The sequence below is a fragment of the Parasteatoda tepidariorum genome, chromosome 2 (assembly GCF_043381705.1).
Source record: "Parasteatoda tepidariorum isolate YZ-2023 chromosome 2, CAS_Ptep_4.0, whole genome shotgun sequence".
NCBI lineage: Eukaryota > Metazoa > Arthropoda > Arachnida > Araneae > Theridiidae > Parasteatoda > Parasteatoda tepidariorum.
The window spans coordinates 20282929-20306231 of NC_092205.1; the positions used below are offsets into that span (position 1 = coordinate 20282929).

Here is a 23303-nt window from a genome sequence, read left to right on the forward strand (position 1 = left end):
TTTTACACCCTTATTTGCTTAAAATTATTAAATAATTTACTTAAAATAAATTATTCAAGCTACATGATTTAATGCATTTATAGTATAATAATAAACGGGGCTTCCATCGCATATCCTTAACCTTGATACCGCTATCATTAAATAAATGGAATAAGCTTAGATAAATAATAAAAGTTAATTATAAATATATATATATATATATATACATGCGTCATTAAAATTTTAATTTAAAATAAATGCATGCTTTTAGAACACAAATTTTGAGTTAAGAACATGTTGTTTGTTTGTTGCTATTTAGCCCAAAAATTGAAACGATACTAGTAAATATTAAATTGAGCTTCATGATTAATATCTGGACATCGTCTAAATTTTTAATTTTTTGCCACTTAGGAATTGTTGTTGTGATTGGAATAAATATCCGATGGCGCAATGTCGGTTAAGTATAATGGATGAAGCAATACATCCGAACCCAATTCATTTATTTTTTACAAGGCTGTTCTTCATGACAGACATGACTCAAAATTGAAATAACCGAATTTAAAGTTAGAAAACAACATTTGCATTCCCGATGACATAAATAATTTTTGATCAAATGATCAGATTTTTATTACGTTTCTGGGATTCCTGTCATAAAATCTTGACACATTTAAAGGTGTTCGACAGGGAGATTCTCTCTCCTGTCTTTTTTTAAATATTGCATTTGTGAGAGTTATTTGTGATTCAAACATCAATACCAGTGGTCATGTTTTTACTAGATTAGTACAATTACTTGCGCTTGCTGAATATATTTATGTATTGCTCGTTCACTTCCTACCTTGAAAGAGGTATTTTTTGCCCTTGAGTTGGCTGCAAGATAAATGGGCTTAGTCGTAAATGTAGAGAAAGAAAAATACATGTTATTCTCAAGAAGCAGAGTCCCAAACCCTTATCTTGAAATAGATACTTATAGATTTGAAACAGTACGGAGTTTTACTTACTTAGGATCAATTATTACTATTAATAGCAGAATGTCTCTTGAAATAAAAAATCCCAACTCTATCTGGCAAAAAGGGGTGTCTATGGGCTGAAAAGATTTATTAAACCTAGGTCAGTCTTGACACATGCTTCTGAAGCTTGGGTAATGACGAAACTGGAGGAAAATCGTATTAAAGTATTTGAGAGAAAGATTTTGTGGAGTATAACTGGTGGTGTAAAGGACAACAATAACTAGAGAAGGAGAATTGACTTTGAAATGTACAAGATTTTCAAACAGCCTGATATTATTAAATACATAAAAAAAATGGAATGAATTGAATGGCCCACGTGATTAGAATGAGGGATGACAATACGATAAGAAAGATATTGCTTTTAAACCCATTGGAACAAAAAAGCGGGAAATGCTGCGATTGAGATGGATTGATTTGCTTTAGTCTGATTTTCTTGAAATTAATGAAAAGAATTGGAGATCAATGATAAATTGGAAATAGTTCTGGAGAAATCTTCAGAGGAAGGTATTGACCCACATTGGGCTATCTGGCCAACTATGATGATGATGACAATTAGATTTTAACGTTCTTATGTTCCCGGTTGTGGCTATCCCCCTTGCATTACAAGAATTCGAAAAATGAAGAGGAATGCTTGCTCATACAAAGTTTGCTTTGTGCCTCGTTTCCGAATGCCGAAAGTGTATTTCTTCTGGTATCTAACTGGTTATTTCAACTCAAAGTGCAAAAAAAAATTATGTTTCATTATTTACTTGTAAACAAGTGACTTTAAGACTTTGACGGCACTACATTACTTATCTGTCTCAGTATTACAATGAAATAAACATATGTAGAGTACGCTAAAACAGAAAATGAGCCACCCTGAATAACTTTTGATCTATTGATCTGATCTTCACGCTCTAGGACTGAATCTAAGAGGTTGGAATAGGTGACTTCAAATATGCTGAATAACTAATGCAGGCGATATTTTTAGCAACGAATTCAGACACAAATATGTACTCTCTCTGAATGAATATAATTTTTTTCCGACGGATTCGGATTTCTGTCTCAAAAATATAGGAGACAGCGGCAATCTGAGAAATATAGTCTCCTTAGTTTGATCAGGAGAGCGATCCGAAGTTTGGATCCTGAGATGTTAATTTTATTTGTTATGTATTTCTTCACATCTCATGATTTTTAAGCTAATCCAAAAACTTTGCACACAAATATAAAAATCGTTTATCTAAGCATAATTCCATGCAAAATATAATTATTAGTAAATATTTATTATTTAATTAAAAATTTGGAATTGTAAGGTATACAATTTTTACATCACTTTAAGGAATGTGATTAGTTATGGCAAAATACAAAATTTGAGCGAAATAAGTTGAATAGTTATTCAGAAATCCAATTTTTAAAATACGGCTTCTTTAAAATTCAATTTCTCTCGAAATATTCGACCGATTTCGCTCAAACTGTGTAGTTTGCCATGTAAAACTAACATCATTTAAAATGTTGCAAAAGTTTGTTCTTTTAATTTAAAAATTTTCGACTATTATTAAATAAAATAATCAAAACTAATAAAAATTTATTAAAAGCTAATTTTTGTGTGGAATTATATTTGGATAGATGAATTTTGCGATTTTGTGTAAAAATGGTTCAATTCGCTTGAAAAGCTCTCCAGATATAGTGAAATATGCAAAAAATAAAATGACCATAGGGGTATCCAAACTTTGGACCACTCTCCTTCTTAAACTAAAGGGACAGAAACTCGAATCCGTAGAAAAAAAAAGGTTTTTTATTCCGAGAAAGCACGTTTTTTTCTGATTTCGTTACTTAAAATATCATCTGCACTAATTTATTAGCATATTTGAGGTCACCCTCTCAAACCATTAAGATTAGGTCAAAGAACGTGAAGATCCGATCATTAGATCAAAAGTTATTCAGAGTGGTCCATTTTTTTATTTTGCGTACTGTACAGTGCAAATAAACGCGGGTTGAAATAAAATTTGGTCCCTGGGCGTGCTGCCATGGGTAGAAACACATATGGTAAAAGGATGTCATGATCATGCCATTCATGGGCTGCCATGGCGGTGAGGATCAATGTTAGGAGCGATTGTGCGTCGTAGGAGATAACTCTCATTACCATCTCAAGATCTGTAGATGCGGTGTACTGCTGTACAACGTAGACGTCTTGATATTAACTGTTGTCTTCGTTTAGAGTGGTGTCACGTTCGATGAAATTGCACTGTTCCGAATGGAACCTGGTCCTTTTCAGTGATAAATTCAGATTCAATTAAGGCAGTGATGGCATTCGTTTACGTGCGTGGGGGCCTCGTAATGAACTCCCCAATTCTGCCTACGATGGGCAGTAGCGCAGCTGGCATGATGGTATGGAGTGCCATCATGTACGACACACTGTCACTGCTAATGTTGATCCGGAGTCGTAACAGCCCAGTGGTACATTTGTGACATCCTTCAACCACAGAGTAGGGCTTTCAAGAGACAATGTTCAACGTTACAAAGCTCGGCCACACTCTGAAAGGGTGTCACAGGATTACCTCCACTATATTACCACCATTCTCTCACTTTGTCACTGATCGAGCATATCTATGATCAATTGGTGAGGCAAGTTGCACGGTTTCCGAGTTTAGTCAAGTTACAGAAACTGTGGTACGAGATGCTGCAGGCCATCATGAAAGCTAGTCTTGTATGCCTCAATTTCTCACTGTATAGCATGATGCATTCACTCTAGAGATGACCCAACAGGGTACAAAAAACTATTTTTTGTAATTCAATAAATGAATATTTTGCTTTGGTATTTTAATGACTTACTTACATCAACGTTGTGCTTATGTATGTAAAGTTTCGTTTCCCTTTTACAACTCTTTCTAGGTGAGGGAATTTTTATGTCAATGTGTTAAAATTTTGAAATTTAAAAAAAAATATTTATCTGCTTGTGCATTTTTTTTATTTATTTTCTTTTAATTGCTGTGGCATTTAAAATATTGTTTGGCTTTAACTTGCTTACTTCGTAATACCCAATTTATGGTTTATAAAATGGCGTTATTGTTTATAAAAAAAACAACGAACAGCATTCAAAAATTGATTACTTTTTCCAAATAATAATTACTTTTTCCAAATAATCCCATTTTCCTGTGCAGTATGAGGTTTAACGGTTTAAAGAAAAAATCGGTTCAAAAACAAGGTAAGAAAAGTTTGTCCGGCAAAGTAAACGAAACTTGATCAGAGATTTATAGTTTGAAAATTTGGGAAAAATTCACATTTGAGTTCTGTAAAAGGTTTCTGAAGAATTTAATGAAAACTTTCTTCTACAATTATACGTGAAACTATTCGATAAGTTCCGTGAGTAGTCGGTACAATGGATTCTATTGATGCTGCACTCAGGTTGCCAGTACTTTTTACCATAATTTAATCCAAAACATTTTACACTGTATGTTAAAATCGCCTTTCAAGTTTATGCAACTTATCAATCGAATGGGGTAGAAAAAGATTTAGCTCAAAAAGTGTCTTGAAAAGAGTTAATTTATTCACAAATAATCTTTAAAAATCATGCGCAGTACACATTTAAAAAATTTCCAACCATGGTAACTTTCTGAAAATTTTCCTACTCCAGGAATTAGAATTTTTTTTTGGATAAATCAAAATAAATTAAGATTCTTAGTAAAACATTATCTTACATCAATAAATTTTAAATTGTGTAATTAGGCTTACTTTTATTTAGCCCATTTTAGCTAATTGTTCTTGAATCCTAAGTTCTTTAACTATCAATATTTGTACGTTGGGCGAAAACAGCTAAACGATTTCTCGTAAAAATGTGATCGATTACAAGAAATAAACGATCTGATGATGAAAATTTTCTGAAATCGCTTTCCGTTTTTAGCATTTTAAATTAATATTTTTGTCTAAAATAAAACATATTAAGATATTTATTGAATCACAATATTGATATTTATTCTAATTTCAGAATTTTAACCTTTTGGTTTTTGTTTCTTAGTTATTGAGTTCTAATTTGTGTTATAATTATGGATTCTAAGTTTTGTCATTTGAAGTATTTCCGTTTGGCTCAATTTGACACATTATTTTTATTAAAAATATTAATGTTAAAATTATTTCCAATATTACAATGCTTTACGAAAACAGCCATGATTTCTCCTAGAAATAAAATCCATATCAGCATAGAAAAAAAAAATTAAAAAATTAAAGTTTTCCACAATCGTATTCTATTTTAACAATTTTAAACGTTTGCTTTTATATTAAGTTTATTTTTATAATAAGTTTATTTTTATATTTTTAATCATTATTTTCTTTTCTTTTGCAATAAATCAGATTAAGATACTTATTGAGCGATGTATTATTTTACATGTATCGATTTTAAAATGATTTTTGAGTGCTTTTATTTTACTCATTCTGGCATACTTTTTTTTAATGGAAATTAGGATTGTAGAGGCTTTTAATATTTTAACGTTAGGTGAAAACAACCAAGCGATTTCTTAAAGAAGTTAAATACATTTCAGAAAAAAAGAACAATAATTATGGCGTATCTTCAATCGAACGTCGATTCGACTAGACACCATAAAAAGATAACTCTTGAGTTAAATCGTCTGTTAAATGGCATTAAATGGAAACGTTTAAATATAGAGAGTTTTTTTTCTACCCAATTATTTGAAAGTAAAAGTTTACTAAATGCTTTTTTTTCTACTCAACATAAAGATTTCCGCATATTTCTTGCTTAACGAGCACTTGAAAAGCGTAGATCTACTTTTAACAGAATTCAAAAGAATTTTTCGAAACAATTTAGTAACATAAGGATTTCTAATGCTTCCAGAATAAGTTAAGAACTATGTCTCGTCTTATTTAAATCAAGATAACCCAGACATTTCAATCGCTTTTGAAATTGCATTCACATGAAATTTAAATGATCAGTTTAAAAATAATTGATAGCTTAATTACTCTAATTAGCATCGTAGATACTGTAATTAGTACCCTTTTTTTAATAAAAAATAGTGCTTGAAAGTTCCAAAAATAACTATTGAAACTTAAAAAATTTGTATATAGCTTCAAAAAAGAATGCTATTTGTTAGGCTAGCAATTTTAGGACACATTTAAAACTTTTGTTTTTGAATAAAATTACTTCTTAGAAGATATTTAGATAAATTTTTAAAATTTTAAACTTGAAAAACTGCTGCGAATTTTTTGTAGCTAATTTTAAGTAAAATGACCATAGGGNTGTAATTAGTACCTTTTTTTTAAATAAAAAATAGTGCTTAAAAGTTCTAAAAATAGTCATCGAAACTGAAACATTTTGTATATAGCTTCAAAAAAGGATGCTATTTGTTAGGCTAGCAATTTTAGGACACATTTAAAACTTTTGTTTTTGAATAAAATTACTTCTTAGAAGATATTTAGATAAATTTTTAAAATTTTAAACTTGAAAAACTGCTGCGAATTTTTTGTAGCTAATTTTAAGTTTAATTAAACATTTTATGAATTCGTTTACCTATCAGTTAAAACTTTAAATTAAAAACTTTGCAATTAATAAAGAAGAATTTTTTTTTCATTTTTTCGAAATAGTTCTCTTTCTGCTTTAAAGAAATTTGATTTTAAGTTTATTTTTATTTATACATAAAAAGCGGTACTACATTCATACTAAAACTCTGTAAAATTTCATAAAAAATCTATATGAAACTAAAACTACAAATAGCTAAACCAGCATTATGTACTTGAAATACTGTATACCTCATTTACGATTTTGTTACTGAATAAGTGAACTTGCACATAAAATTAATTGTACAAGTTTATAAAATTGTACAAGTAAAATTAATTGTACAAGTGAACTTGTACAATTAATTTTATGTACAAGTTCACTTATGTACAAGTTTATGTACAGTTCCAGTGTTTGAAAGTAGTATTTGCCCAGATATCAAAGATTTTTTTTAGATATCAAATATGTAATAATGTGTATATGTTAGATACTATACACATATTATTACATATTTAACATTATATTCATTTAAAAAATACTGACATTAAAATAAATCAATTATAGTCTTTTTGCGTACTTTTTATTTCATTTTATAATCGTCGTTGAACAGCTGACCTAATTTTGGATTTACGAATACTAATGTTTAACTCTGTAGCCTTGTAATTTTGAACCAATCCAGAAAACAAGGAAAATCCTGAATCAATACTCCCAGAGGTTTGATATGGAACCTTGGAGGACTTTGTGACTCGACAGATTTAACGTGCATCAGTCTCTATTTATTACGCGGGGAATCTTCAATCAGCGAGGATCGAACCCACTACCTCTTAGACATAGGTCCAGTGCATTTTCAACCAGGCTACCCCGGACCTCCGTTTGCTTACTGGAAGAAAAGCGTTTATTTTTAAAGGACGTTTCTTATATTTCTTATATTATAATGAGCATTTTCTTATGTATCGAGGACATTCATAATAATGTACATTTTCTTATATATTTCTTATATATCCAGTAACACGCACTTTGAGTTGCGTCCATTTTTTCGAATAGGGGATTGAAAAAATGTCAAAAACCATACCTGCCTTAAATACGCATTTTGAGTTAAGTTCTTTTTTCAAACACACATTTCTGTTAATTTTTTAATGTGCTTTTTAAACTATATTCACTTTTCAAACACGCATTTATGCTAATTTTTTAATGTGCTTTTTAATCTATATTCATCTTTTAAACACGGATTTACGTAAATGTTTTAATATGCTTTTAAAACTATATTCAATTTTCCAAACACACATTTCAAATATTGTTCATTTTCCTAAATCTACGTCTAAAATTGTGTTCAAACTAAAAATTTAACGTGATATTTACTAAAAATTTCACGTGAAAAATATCCCGTAAACATTATTGAAAAAAAATCAGCTTATTATTTTAAAAGAAGTCATATCATCAATCAATTACCATTATTCCAATTGGATAAGCAACACATATCCGTTCTGTTTTCATCACGAATTTTAAAGAGTGAGGTAAGAATATGCTTTAAAAGTAAAATATGCCTCGGTTGGCTAATCAACTGTTTTACAGATCAGAGATCAGTTATGAAGCGTGATGAGCCCACTTTCCATCATAAGCCTCAACTCTAAAAATAGGCCACATATGATTATGATAATAATTGCACCTCAAGACGTTAATAATGTATCATCTTTCCTTACAAAAAAACTCGGAATTAGGTTTTTTCTTAAAACTCTTTCAGAGGTAATGATGATGTTTGTATTATATGCGATTGAAATAAATGGAGCCTTAATATATCGGGGTTTCGGATCTCTGAGTGCTTAATAAAACATAATGATAATTGCATTACACACTTTGCAGAAATATGACGTAAAATGCTTTAAAATGAGTTTTTGTGCAATATATGAACTATTTATTCTTCTCATTTTTTTCCCTTTCAAAGAGTTGTTTTAACTGTAAACCGTGGAATAGAAATCTTGACGTTTGGAATGTTAGAGAAAATTAAAGTTGATTGTTCGCTTTTAAAATGAGGGATTGTAAGAGAATATAGGTGTAGGAAAGTAAATGAATGCTTTTCTTATACAAAAAATTGACCTACATCTTTTTCGACGTTGGTTAGTACTTGTCAAAATTTTAAATAATTGTTTATGAAGTAAATCTAATCAAGAAATTTTCAAAAGCCAAATTTTTTTTTTGTGCAATTATTTCATTAAATTCTTAAAAATACGGAAAATATTTTGTTTATTTATTTATTTTTAAATCTTTTTTCTTAGAAAGAGTTGTGGATATCTTACTGTAAAAATAATATGCCCTATTTAAACTGTAGTATAAACTATATGTCTTTTAAAAGATTTTCTTCTAATCATAATCATACTCAAAAAAATACAACTTCTAGAAATGTTTAATCATATGAAGGACTCAATAATTTTTTCTTTAAAAAATTTGTATCATTATTGTTGCATAAAATTGTATTGTATGTAACTAAGTAAAAACATGTATAGACGTTATATAAATAACATATTAGAACAGAATAGTTAAAAAAATCATTTCCTTAATAAATTTTTTTCAATCTGTCTTTATTCAATAGCGAATTTTCGAATATGAATCAATAACTGAACTAAATTTGAATCTAATGTTTGCAGAGTTATGCATATATTTGTTAGATTATTGAACAATCTGACAAATTTAACATTAGATTGTTGTTTATACATTAAAGTTGTTTATACAAATAATGCATATAAAACTATTTGTTTTTCTTAAACTAAATATGAAGTTTTTTTTTTATGAAATATACTCAGAGAATTTAATTTTGTCCAAAAATGAAATCCATATTATAACAGTTATAATTTAAAATTGAACACGTTTTTCTAAATACAGAAAACATTTTCTAAACGCAGAATTTCATTAAGTTATGTGTCCAATTATACTTGTTGTTGCGAATACTAAAACCAGTATACTGTATATCGAACTGTAGCGAATACAAAAATTCTCATTTTTTAAAATCTCTAAGTACAAAAAAATTACCAAGAGCGTATGTAGTATGCCCATATTTACGGCTGTCGTTGAAAATAAAATACATATAGCACATTATATCACTTATTTTAATTACTTATTTAAATTAAAGCAACTTTTTTAAAGAGAGAAACGATACTTTTAGAAACCTATGAAACCAATTATTGTAAATGTAAAGTATACTTTAAACTCTGAAATACTACTAGCAATCTTGTTTAAAATCTTCATGAATAAAATAATGCACCTAATGAATATGATGAAATGAACCCAGTTTTCTTAGCTCTGATTAAAAATAAAATGCGTTGTGCATATCATATCTATTTTAATTTCCCAACCAAGCCATCCTTTTATTTAAAAAAATAATGAAAATATCCATAACTACATGTAACATAAACTCTTTAGTAGCGTGTACTGAAAACAAAGAAATATTACTAAAACAACATTTTCAAAAATCCACATGAATAGAGAAATATACCCAGCGAATAGTTAATGTACCTAAACATTTAACAATCACTAAAAATAAAATGCCTATCTTAACAATTTTCATTTTGAAATCAAAGCCCTCTTTTATAAAACAAAGGAAAAAATATCCATTAAGTCATGCTTAAAATAATATAAAGTAACATGTACGGAAAGCAAATAGATATACATATAAAACTACTTCACGAATAAAAAGGATAATGTCATTTTACACTCGGTTGCCCGACATCTTTAAAACTCCGTTTTCCCGTCAGCTCATTTTCCCGACAGTAGATTTGTCTGACAGGGTAAACATATAAGAAAAATCAGAGTAAATATTTGCTTTCTGCCGAGACAGTGGATTTATAAAATTTTCTTAATCTTTTTTATTTCAGCTGAGGAAAAATAATACGCAGTGGATAATATTAATTCAGCTCATAATTTGCTAACGATCTATTTTTGGTAATTTTTTGAAATTTTTTTTAATTGATTATTATAGTTTTTTGTCACACATATTATTTTGGTTATGGTTAATATAATACTCCACCATTGCTTATATGATTTATATACATTTATTTATTATTATAAATTTTAATAAATTAGTGAATGTTTTTTTCAATAATATTTGTCAAATAGTTAGGGTTTTCGTAGATTTATTTCAAGCGAAGGAGTTGTCAGATAAACAAATCTATCTGATACGCTGTTATAATTTTCTATCTGAAATATGAAAAAAATAACTGGAGGCAGTCTATCTACTCAATTAACAGTAAAGTTTAGGGTGAAAAACCTTTTTTTACCATTCCAGTTTCGAAACCACTTACAACTAGTATGATTATAAAACCGTTAATAAAAAACTTCACAATTTTTTTTTACTACTTTTTTTTAACTCTCGGCTATAATATCAATACAGCTGCAAGGAACTAAGTGGTTTCATTTGGTGGGTTTAGCTGGTTCGAAAATTTTTTAGTTGCTTAACCGCTTAGTTTTAATTGTTTTAGCAGAAGTTTTTACTTACAGTTAACAGTTTAAACACCATGCTATTTATAGTTATTTGACTGTTTTGTTTAAATGTAATAAAATAACAAATATAACTGTTATTTAATCATTTTTTGAGAGATTTCTAACAATGTAAGTGAGTTTTTGGACAAATGAGTTATTGGGCTAACATACCTGTCGGGAAACTGAGTGTCGGGTAGAAGTTACAGACTAGAATAAAGTTATATACTCTGAAAATAATTAGTATACATAAGCTTTCAGTTATCACTAAAACAAAATGCATATATCACATTATAACTGTCTTAATTTTGAAATTAAAGCACCTATTTTAATAAAGGAAAAGAATATTCATTAAATTATATTGCAAGCAATCTCTAAAAATACTTAAATGAAAAAAATAAAGAAATACTATAAAATCATAATTATCTGAAATGCCCAAGAATGAAATTATATTTCTAAGGAAAATTTATATTCGTAAGAGTTCAGTTCGAACTAAAAAGAAAAGGCATTTACCAATGTTAATTTTGTAATAAAAACATCCTTTCTTGAACAAAGAAAAAAAAAACAATATCCTTAAGCTTATGTTGCAAATAATGCTGAAAAATGTTTGCTAAAAATACTATAAAAATAACAATTTTCTAAAATTTCCAACAATAAAGTAACACACATATGAAACACTTATATGTAACCTCGATTACAGTTCTTACTAAAAATACAATGCATATTATAGCGATTATAATATTGTGTAAATTAGTAGAAAAATTATTTATTCCGAGAAAAATTAATGCGTTTGTTTTTTAGTTTTTAATAAAAAAATATGCATCCAGTTTAATATCGGCACTTATAATATCCATTTCAATATTGCAATAATTGAAACAACAGTGGAATTGAAGCAGCATGAAAAAAAGTAAAAAATTATTTCAGCAATAGTATCCACAGTAACAAATGTTGAAATTTTTTTTTTTACAAAAATCAGTATTTTCTAAAATCTACGAAAATGAGATAATATCTTTAAGGAGCATTCAATATACTCAGGCTAATTTGTCGATCCAATAGAGTACTAATGTCGACCCATATAGTACTGAATATGAATTAGTTGCAATTTAAGTACCCTTTTCTAAACAGAAACACAAGCATACAAAAAATATATTTAAGCTTATTTCAACAAAAATTGCCATTTTCTAAAAATAAATCCACTGATATAATATGTTAAGGGAATATTTTATGTGTATTTACTTAAAACTTTTGCTTTGTACGCATTTCGGATATAATTTTGCAGCAATCGAATCCCCTTTTTCTAAACAGAGAAGAAGAAAAAAGATATCCTTAAGCTTAATTTTACCAATAATCCATAGAGTAATGTATACAAAAAACCAAGTGTATTCAACAAATATCATAATTTTCTTAAATTTTTTATAATAAAANACTTAGATGAAAAAAATAAAGAAATACTATAAAATCATAATTATCTGAAATGCCCAAGAATAAAATAATATTTCTAAGGAATAATTTATATTGGTAAGAGTTCAGTTCGAACTAAAAAGAAAAGGCATTTACCAATGTTAATTTTGTAATAAAAACATCCTTTTTTGAACAAAAAAAAGCAAAACAATATCTATAAACTTATGTTGTAAATAATGCTGAAAAATGCTCGATAAAAATACTATAAAAATAATAATTTTCAAAAATCTCCTACAAAAAAGTAACACAAACATGTAACACTTATACGTACACTCACTAAAAATACAATGCATATTATAGCGATTATAATATTGCTGTAATTAAACCACTTTTTATTATAAAATTATTTATTCCGAGAAAAATTAATATATTTATCTTTTAGTTTTTAATAAAATCAATATGCATCCAGTTATAATATCGACACTTATAGTATTCATTTTAATTTTGCTACAATTTAAACACCTACGAAATTGAAGCAGCATGAAAAAAAGTTCAAAATTATTTCAGCAATAGTATCCACTGTAACATGTGTTGAAAAAAAATGTCACCAAAATCAGCAGTTTCTAAAATCTACGAAAATGAGATAATATCTTTAAGGAACATTCAATATATTCAGGCTAATTTGTCGATCCAATAGAGTTCTAATGTCGATCCATATAGTACTGAATATGAATTAGTTGCAATTTAAGTACCCTTTTCTAAACGGAAACACAAGCATAAAAAAATATATTTAAGCTTATTTCAACAAAAATTGTCATTTTCTAAAAATAAATCTACAGATATAATATGCTAAGGGAATATTTTATGTGTTTTTACTTAAAACTTTTGCTTGTACGCATTTCGGATATAATTTTGCAGCAATCGAAGCCCCTTTTTCTAAACAGAGAGGAAGAAAAAAGATATCCTTAAGCTTAATTTTACCAATAATCCATAGAGTAATGTATACAAAAAAACAAGTGCATTCAACAAATGTCATAATTTTCTTAAATTTTTCATAATAAAATATAGTGATTATTTCCCTTTTTAAAAGATCGAATTTGAACAACATAAAAAAAAAAAAAAAAAAAAAAAAAAAAAAAAAAAAAAAAAAAAAAAAAAAAANAAAAAAAAAAAAAAAAAAAAAAAAAAAAAAAAAAAAACAGAAAAAGAGAAGTAAAGAGAAATCCAATTTTAGAATAAGACGACTTAACGCGGCATGGGTTTTCGAATAAAAAAAGAGAAATTACCTGTTCGATGGCGAAGTCGTACCTTCTTGCTTAATCTCAGCCATTAGTAACTGTGAAGTGATGCGCGGCCTTACGCTTCACCTAAATAGTCCTTTTTTTTCCTTGCTTCAGCCACCTCCCACCCCCCTTCACCTTCTTTACAAGTAACCCTATTGAGAAGAGAATTACTATATTATTACCATGGAAACCAAAAAGCGGATGAAGAAAGTGAAAAAAAAAATACTTTCAAAAATGTTCAAGCGAAATTGATTTGTGTAACTTTTTAAAATTCAACCAACTCTTATAAATTTTTCTTTATTTAATTTAACATTTATACTATAGGGAAGAGTGTTGAACATATTTTAGCTTTTTTAAAGTGGAAAGTATTAAATTAAATAACTTTGAAAATGCGTGGAAAATACACATCATGCGTTTTCTAATTAATACTTTTATGTGATTGAATTACGTCGTGCACTGAAGGAAAAAAAATTGCTTTTCGAAGCCAACAAAAATCGAAAATGGGCACTAGCGCAACTATTCTGATCTTTAACATCAAGAGAATTTGTTTATTTTGTTAAATTTTTTGAACACAACTGATCAAAATGTAAAACGATTGCTTCGACACAAGATGCAAATTTTGCGTGTTGAATACGCAAGCGTATACGTAAGCGTGTGTAGGGGCGAAGCTAGTAGAAAGAAAAAATAGACTTAAAATGTACTCATGACAAAATCAGCATTTCTTTCGCTCACACATCTTTTTAAATTCTTGTTTTTTTTCTTTTTTTTTGCATATTTTTACCGATTTCATTATTTAATTTCGAACAACAAAAATAAGTACCCATCAACGCTTAGATGATTGTATGAGGTAGTGTATTGTAGGGATATTTAAAGCAGGCCAGTCTAAAATCCAGATTTTATTATATTTTCAAACAGTCGTTGAATAGCCAACTCAGTTCTGAGTTTAAGATTATTAATATTCAACTTTGTACCTCTGTAATTTTGAACCCAATTCAGAAGACAAGGGCACTCCTAAATCAAGTATTGGGACAAACAAGTCATCGTGTAGGATTTTTTGATAAAATTATCCCTCAATTGCGTTACATGGAGAGGAGAAACCACGAAAACCTCCAATTATTAGCCAGACAACAAAGTTATTCTAACTCATAATCCGTCAACCATTGACGATATTTTACGTTAGCACTGTGGTATGTGCGAGCCGAATGCATAATTCGTATCAACCAGCCGTCACTGGGATTCGGATCTTGATCACCTCATTCAAGAACGAACCCTCTATCACCTGACCACGGCGGCTTTCAAATCCAGATTTGTTGAGAAAACAGTTTAACACACATCGTTGTACGAAATTTATGGAAACAATTTCAGGATTCTGAATCAGGTTAGCAAAAGCCTGGCTGTGGTCCACCAAGAGCTACAACAATCAACGAAGATCAGTGTTTATCGATTACAGTGAGGTGTAAAAGGGATGCTACAGCTCTCGTACCGTTGATTTTTGCCAACAAAAGGGTCCGATTATGATGGTGCAGAGATCATAGAAATTGTAGCATGGCGCAATGGTTGAATGTTCTCTTTATTTATGAGGTCCGCTTCAGCCTGACCACTGACTCTTCAACGTTCCTTCATATGGTTAAAACCAGGGATCTATTACCTGCACATTAATGCCCGAGGAATTGACTGTTATAACGACAGAGGTTTGCTGGTGTGGGCAGGAATTATGCTGGAGTCCCGCACACCTTTCCAAGTCTGCGAGAGAGATGTGAGGTATAGGGACGAGGTTTCGGAGTCCAATGTTTGACTTTTCAGGAGGTCCTGATTTCATTTTAATGGATGACAATGCGCCACCACTTGGTGCACTTTTGTTCGACCACTTTCTAGAAAATGAAGATGTAATTAAAGCTGGATGGATTTCCCAGCTAGATGTCCTGACCTCAACTCTATAGAGGATGTCTGAGATGCTTTGGGGAGGGAAATTGTAGCACGTGACAACACCCCGAGAACCATCAAGCGTCTAAAAACAGCGTTGCAGGACGAGTGATACAAACAGTTACAGCAATTCATAAACTATCTTATTTCCGGAATGAAATCGCGATGAGAGTCCTGGATATATGTGCGAGGGGCCATACCCCATATAAAACGATTTTTTTAAAATTCAATTCTGAAACCACTCTTTGATACCATCCGACCCTTAAAAGTGTTACGCATGCTCATGCGTGTATATTATAAATATTAAATGGTTATTAATTTTGTATTATATCAACCAATGCTCAAACCAAACTTTATTGAATTCTGTCCTGCCGATATTTTACCAAATTTAAAAATTTCTTAAGTTGAAGATCAGTCTAATAGAGCCTACTGTTTTGTTCCATCATTTATCAACAACACACACTGAATAAAAAATTCTTCTACAGCAGAAAAAATTCTGGCTCATATATTTAAAAGGTGCAAGTTTCATGTTTCCAAAAGTACACTATCTCCTACATATTAGATCCTAACTGATAACATTACTGATACTTTAATTAAAGCTGATAAATTAATAAGAAGATGAATTCTGATAATTTAACTCGTTTCTTGCAAACTCTGATTTAACGTTATCTTGATTTCAGGAAGAAATTTAAAACAAATACACTAGCAGGCAAATGTTAAAGACCAAGCATATTTTTGAGAATAACTCATTAGTAAGCCAAATCAAGCGACATTTTATATGAATGTACATCAAACTAATACAAAAGTGGTTTCAACAAAAAAATAACGGTACGAACAAGATCATGAGTTAATGAACATGACGGAAAAATAGTCCAAAAATTATGAATTAAAACGGCACTTGAGGAAGATTTAATAGGAGATATGATGACACTTAATGTAGGAGACTCCTTTTTCTACATGAGGATGCAACATACACTTCCAATTCTCCTTGATGAATCCCTTTTTCACTACAGAAAATGGTACAAGGACCATTTGGAAAAAAATTGATGGTTCTGTCAGTTTTTTCTTCATTCATACAGAGTTTAAGATGATCCAAGCTTATGAAGTGAAAACGCCCAAAGAAATCGTTTCCCCAAGACTTTTCTGCTCATTGATAGTGGAAAATTGAAAGAATAGAGTTTGATACGAATTCCGCACCCAGTTTGACACCGATCACAACGCTGTCGTAAAAATATCCTCAGTGGTGTGCGGGCATGGGTTAGAATCTCCTTGCCGTTAGGCTAACCGTGGGAGATTTTCGTAGTTTTCTCTTCCATCTAACGGGTTCCATAATGTGATTTAGTTCCCTCACAAAGTTCTCCACGAAGACAAATTTCTCCCAATACTTGATCCAAGAATTCCTCTGGATTTGAGTTCGGAATTACAAGGCTATGGAGTTGAATATTGGTAGTTGTAAACTCAAGTTTGGTTCGGCTGTTCAACGACGGTAATGAAATATTTTACTTCAGAGTCGTGGAGGCTCAGGGAATAGAGCGTTCACCTTCCAATGAGGTGACTCGGGTTCGAATTACAGCGGTGACTAATCAATTCGAATTCCACACCGGGCTCGCACTGACCACAGTGCTGCCTTAAGATATCTTCAGTGGTAAATGGGTCATGGGTTACAGTCCCCTTGCCGTCAGCATAAGGTAGAAAGTTTTCGTGGTTTTTCTTTTCATGCAACGCAAATGTGGTTTAGTTGCCTTAAAATTCTCCACTACGTCAATTTTATACCAAAAATTTATCCAAGAATTCCCTTGGATGTCTTATTGTCTTATGTATTGGGTTCAAATTTACAAGACTACGGAGTTAAATATTAGTTGTCGTAAATCCAAAATTGGGTCGGCTGTAAAGAATTTTACTTCAATGTAAAACACTTAAGTATAAATACACCCCTTAAAGATACACAAACGAACTTGTGAAAGCGATCATTGAAGTTGCGAAATCAGAGACTTAAATATTTATTCAAGGTCTCTGAACAAATAACACTGTTTTTGAGAAAGTTAAATTTTTCGCCAATAAGTTATTTAGAAAAAAAAAAATCACTAAAAATTGAACAATAAAAAATTTTGTGAAATAGGAACATCAGAAGGAATTAATTTTTAATTTCAAAATTTGGAAATCAAAAATAAAACACTTATTTATTTAAAAACATTAATTTGATACAATTTTAACTTTTTTTTAAATATTGTTGTATTCATTCTTTTTTTAACTAATCAAGGTAATTTTTTTTCTATTTCTTATTTAATTTTTTGCCCAAATGTTTCTACGAATTTCACATTTAAGATATATTTGGAAAAATGTCAGCATAGGGAATACCGGGAAATGAATATTAACCGTAAGAAAACGTTAGTGCTAAGAATACTGCTTCCAAGAAAAAGTTGTTTCAAAGTTGTTTTTAAAGGTTGCTGTTACTTTACTGCTTGTTTAAAGTAAAGGTCCACCTCCTAATTAACAGTTACCTGGTATTTTCTACGTACCAGATATAACAACACGTTAATGACACATTACACAATAATAGCAATGAGCAGGCTTCTCCCGATTACATCCTGGACTGTTTGGGACTTTCCATAGAGGACATATACTCATCTGGTCCTTAGGGTCAACGGTCTGATAGACATTTCCAGACATTTAGAGGATAAGCCATAACAACAACAACAGCACATTAATAGCACGTTAATTATATATATATAANTCAGCCTGACCACTGACTCTCAACGTTCCTTCATATGGAGAAAACCAGGGATCTACTAAATGCACACTAATGCCCGAGGAATTGATTGTTATAACAGCAGAGGTTTTGCTGGTCTGGGCAGGAATTATGCTGGAATCCCGCACACCTTTCCAAGTCAGTGAAAGAGATGTGAGGTATATATAGGGACGAGGTCATGGAGCCCAATGTTTGACTTTTCAGGAGTCCAGTAGGTCAAGATTTCATTTTAATGGATGACAATGCGCCACCGTTCAGTGCACTTTTGTTCGACCACTTTCTAGAAAATGAAGATGTAATGAAACCTGGATGGATTTCCCAGCTAGATGTCCTGACCTCAACTCTATAGAGCATGTCTGGGATGCTTTGGGGAGGGTAATTTTAACACGCAACAGCACTCCGAGAACCATCTAGTGTCTAAAATCAGCGTAACAGGACGAGTGATACAAACTGCTACAGCAATTCATAAATTACCTTATTTCCGGGATGAGAGTCCTGCATATATGTGCGAGGGGCCATACCCCATATAAAACAATTTTTTGAAATTTAATTCTGAAACCACTATTTGATACCATCCGACCCTTACAAGTGTTACGCATGCTCATGCGAGTATATTATAAATGTTAAATGGTTATTAATTTTGTATTATATCAACCGATGCTCAAACCAAACTTTATTGAATTGGGTATAATATGAAAAAAGCACAACTACTTCCACTTACTAGGAATAACATTTACCTTTTAGTTTAATTAATAAATTGAGTTTTAAATATGTTTACTAAATTCATAAACTTCGGTAAAACAACAATAAAAATTATTTCCAAAGGAACTAGACTAATACAATTCCAACCTGGCGAGTAGCGACTTATAAACAAGACACTTCGTTTGATGCTTTTACTTGTTGCTAGAAATCAGGTTCGCAAAAAATGCTACTTACTAGTTAAATTTAGTAGGAATAACACGATCTGTGACGTAGGCTATAGTATACCCAATTCTGTCCAGTTGTTCTGGCGATATTTTGCAAAATATAAAAATTTTCTTAAGTTGAAGATCAGTGTAATAGAGCCTATTGTTTTGTTCCATCATTTATCAACAACACATACTGAATGCAAAATTCTTCTACAGCAGAAAAAATTCTGGCTCATATATTTAAAAGGTACTAGTTTCATGTTGCCAAAGGTACACTATCCAAAGGTACACTGAATTGATAACATTACTAATACTTTAATTAAAGCTGATAAATTAATAAAAAAATGAATTTTGATAATTTAACTCGTTTCTTGCGAACAGTGCTTTAACTATATCTTGATTTCAGGAAGAAATTTAGAGCAAATACACTGGCAAGCAATTGTTAAAAACCAAGCACATTTCTGAGAATTACTCATTAGTGAACCAAATCAAGTGACATTTTATATGAATATGCGTCAAATTGAAACAAAAGTGGTTCTAACAGAGAAATAACGGCACGAATAAGACGATGAGTTAATGAGCATCACAGAAAAATATTCCAAAAATTATGAATTAAAACGGCACTTGAGGAAGATTTAATATGAGGTATGATGACACGTGATGTAGGAGACTCATTTTTCTACATGAGGATGCAAACTTCCAATTCTCCTTGACAAATCCCTTTTTCACTACCATTTTGACTACAGATAACGGTATAAAGACCACCAAGGATAAAAAGTGGTGGTTCTGTCAGTTTTTCTTCGTTCGCACAGAGTTTAAGATGATCCAAGTTCATGGAGTGATAACGCTAAAAGAAATAATGGTTTAAATCGTTTCCCCAAGATTTTTTCTGCTCATTGATTTGTTGACAGTGGAAAATTGTTTTGAAATCGCAAGAAATTTTAACACTGATTTTTTGAGAAATTTTCTGGGAATAAATAAAAATAAAACCAAATTTCAATTGCTATATTGCACGAAGAAGGAAGAAAAAAATTCAGGCAAAATTACCGCACTGTACTGATACTGACACTGTATACAGACTTTTCTGGTAAAAAAAAATTCTCGTATTAAAAATTAAAATGTACGGTGCTTAAACTATTCATTTTGCTATTGTTTTGTTTTGTTGATATGGTTACGGTTTACCGGAAATTCAGGTTTCAAAATTATATTTCGTATTATCACACATTTAGTAAAACCATTTAGTTTAACCGAATGCCGTGCTTTTGGTAATTTTTACGCCGAATTTTGTCATATTTTACCAAATTTTATCATATATTATGAAACCATATTTTATTGTTGTTTTAACTAAATTCATTACCAAAGCGCATTGGTAAGAATTACCGATCTGTTTGATGTTCCCATTATGCCAGAAACTCGGTAAATTTCACCATATTCTGGTGGTTTTGACCATACTTTTTATCGCAGTATGAAATTAATAGCTCAGTGTGGACTATTTGATTGGCATTAAAATAACATTGAATCTATGAAAAACAAAATGGGACAAAATATCGGACGTTATAGTGGGAGGGTCGCATCTTATTTGTCTTCCATTCTAATCAAGTGACTATCTTATAATTTCAATGATAATGGTGAGTATTGTTCAGTTTATCAGCTATCACTTAATGTATGAAAATTAAAGGTGATAAAGAGCATATTTAAATTCCCCTACTCCGTCTACACCAGGGATCGGCAAACTGTGGCTCAAGATGAGATATTTTTTTGCTATCCAATGACGACTCGTATTTAGTTTAAGTTTAAACGAGCGAAATTCTGGAGATGAGTTTTTCACAAAATAATTTATAACCAGTTGGCGGTTGAGTTCGGTCGAAAAAAATGAGGCCTCTTAACATGATGCAAATAAATCCATGACGCAAAATAAAAGCTTTTTGATCTGAGAGCTTTTAATCTAGTGGCGAATGCTCTATCCCCTGAGCAGCGATGGCTCAGGGGGAATCTTCCAATGAGGAGGATCGGTTTCGAATCCCAGCAAGGGCTGTTTGATACGAATTCCGCACCCGACTTGACACCGATCACAACGCTGACGTAAAAATAACCCCAGTGGTGTTCGGGGCATGGGTTAGAATCTCTTTGCCGTCGGGCTAACCGTGGGAGATTTTCGTAGTTTTCTCTTCCATCTAACGGGCTCCATAATGTGGTTTAATTCCTTCAAAAAGTCTTCCATGAAGGCAAATTTCTCCCTATACTTGATCCAGGAATTCCTCTGGATTGGGTTTGGAATTACAAGGCTATGGAGTTGAATATTGGTAGTTGTAAATTCAAAATTGGGTCAGCTGTTCAAAGACGGTAATAAAATATATTACTTCAGAACCGTGTTGGCTCAGGAAATTGAGCGTTCCCCTTCCAATGAGGTGACCCGGGTTCGAATTCCGGCGATGGCTTATTGATTCGAATTCCACACCGGGCTCGCACCGACTACAGTGCTGACTTAAAAATTATTCAAAAGGAATGTACAGGAGCGAATAGTTTCGTAACGGACGTTTCGTAAATCTGCGAAATCTCTCTAATATAACCTTATTCATTCTTATGGTATGGGTTAATGCATATATATATATGTTTNTATATATATATATAACGTGTATAAACTACAAGGAGTAAAATAGGAGATATAAATAAATAAATAACGTAATTTGTAATAGCTTTGCTGTAAACTCTTTACGTATACAAGCCTCATTTTTTTTTAAAATTTTGAAAGAAATAATAATATTTTTACTTTCTTTTTTCAAATTTCAGAGAGTTGCGTAAGCACAAAAAAGAAGATTCATCAAGAAGAAGTTCCATTGACTTCATCACCGACACGTAACGGTTTAGTGAATAAGTGGTCTTCCGTGCTGGTTATTTTCTCCTTTTACAATTTTCTTTTTTACCTGAGGTCGGAGGATTTTTTTTAAAAAAAAGATAAATAAATAAAGGAATTAGCCACAGGCCCAAAAATGAAAAAATATCTTCGCTACTTTGTTTAATACGTTAATGACCTCAAATGAAATTGGCATAAAGTGACACTTTTCCCCAGGCTACTCAAACCATCTCCCTTTCAAATGCCGTTTTCTATTTCGATAAAAATAAAAATGTATGTATATGTGTTATGATATTAAAATGGAAATGATGATTTATGGAGATCGCCAATCATGCATCAATGGACATGATTGACGCCAAATGCAGTTAGTACTTTTTGTTGTTGACATTGGTTTTGTTCCATTCAGAAACGATGAATAACTTTTCTTGGAAGTATTTTAATTTTTTCTTAAATTTTTTTATACAAGTAGTTAGTTTGAAAACTGTTTGACCGATTTGCTTAAAAATAAATAATATAACGTGTTATAGTGCTTAATGAAAGTAAGTAAAAGTATATGGTTTTAGTACATGATTTTAGCCCTCTGATGGGAAAGACTTTAAAACAAAATTTACAGCAGTTACTTTTCTCAACAACTGAAATTTAGAATAGTGTGATTAAGAAAAATATGTGAACTGTTTGCAAATTCAAATTAATATTGAAATGCACAGGTTTAGAATTTTCTACAGTGAAAAGTTTTCGGAACTTCAGTGTTCAAAAAAGTATACAAAAGCTAGACGTTAAGAACGTATCCAATGAGCGAGCAAAGTGAGCATTGGATTGCGAAGCAATCCGAAATGAGCTGCGACAGCTGTTCCGGGGGTTGGCGAGGGCCAGCGAGCATTGGGCGAAGCCTCTTAGGTTTTAATATTTCTCAGAGCCATTTTAGGAAAAATAAAAATTAAATCTAAATAATTACTTCATAACTAAGTTTTTATCTTTATAAAAATGCAAAATGAATCTAAATAAATAATAAACGAATAACAAATTCCTTAACACTACTTAAAATATTACTTAAGACAATCTAACAAAAGGATTATGTTGCCAATAGATAGAGAAATACCCGAGTTTATTTATGGTGCCACATAATAGAAATATGTACACGGATAAACGTGTAGTTACAGAAAATTTTAGAAGCATTTATTCCGTTACGCAACCGTAGTAATATATGTATATTATATATACAGGGTGTCCCAAAAGGTCGTTTACAAACT

General features: G+C 30.8%; 1 protein-coding gene across 2 annotated transcripts in view; it reads right to left on the reverse strand.

Moving 5' to 3' along the window:
- The window catches only part of LOC107447716 (uncharacterized), a 30703-nt gene extending 16867 nt beyond the window's left edge, over nt 1–13836 (reverse strand). The window contains exons 1-2 of one of the 2 annotated variants that reach the window (XM_071178108.1): nt 13623–13836; nt 11110–11165 (exon numbers count right to left, since the gene is read on the reverse strand). Coding sequence is in view for 1 of the 2 variants with exons in the window: in XM_016062712.3 (XP_015918198.2) it covers nt 13623–13666 (44 nt within the window). In the remaining variant the exon portion in view is untranslated. The remainder of the gene's footprint in view (nt 1–11109; nt 11166–13622) is intronic. The other variant, XM_016062712.3, reaches the window with a different exon arrangement.
- Between the last annotated feature and the right edge of the window lie 9467 nt (nt 13837–23303).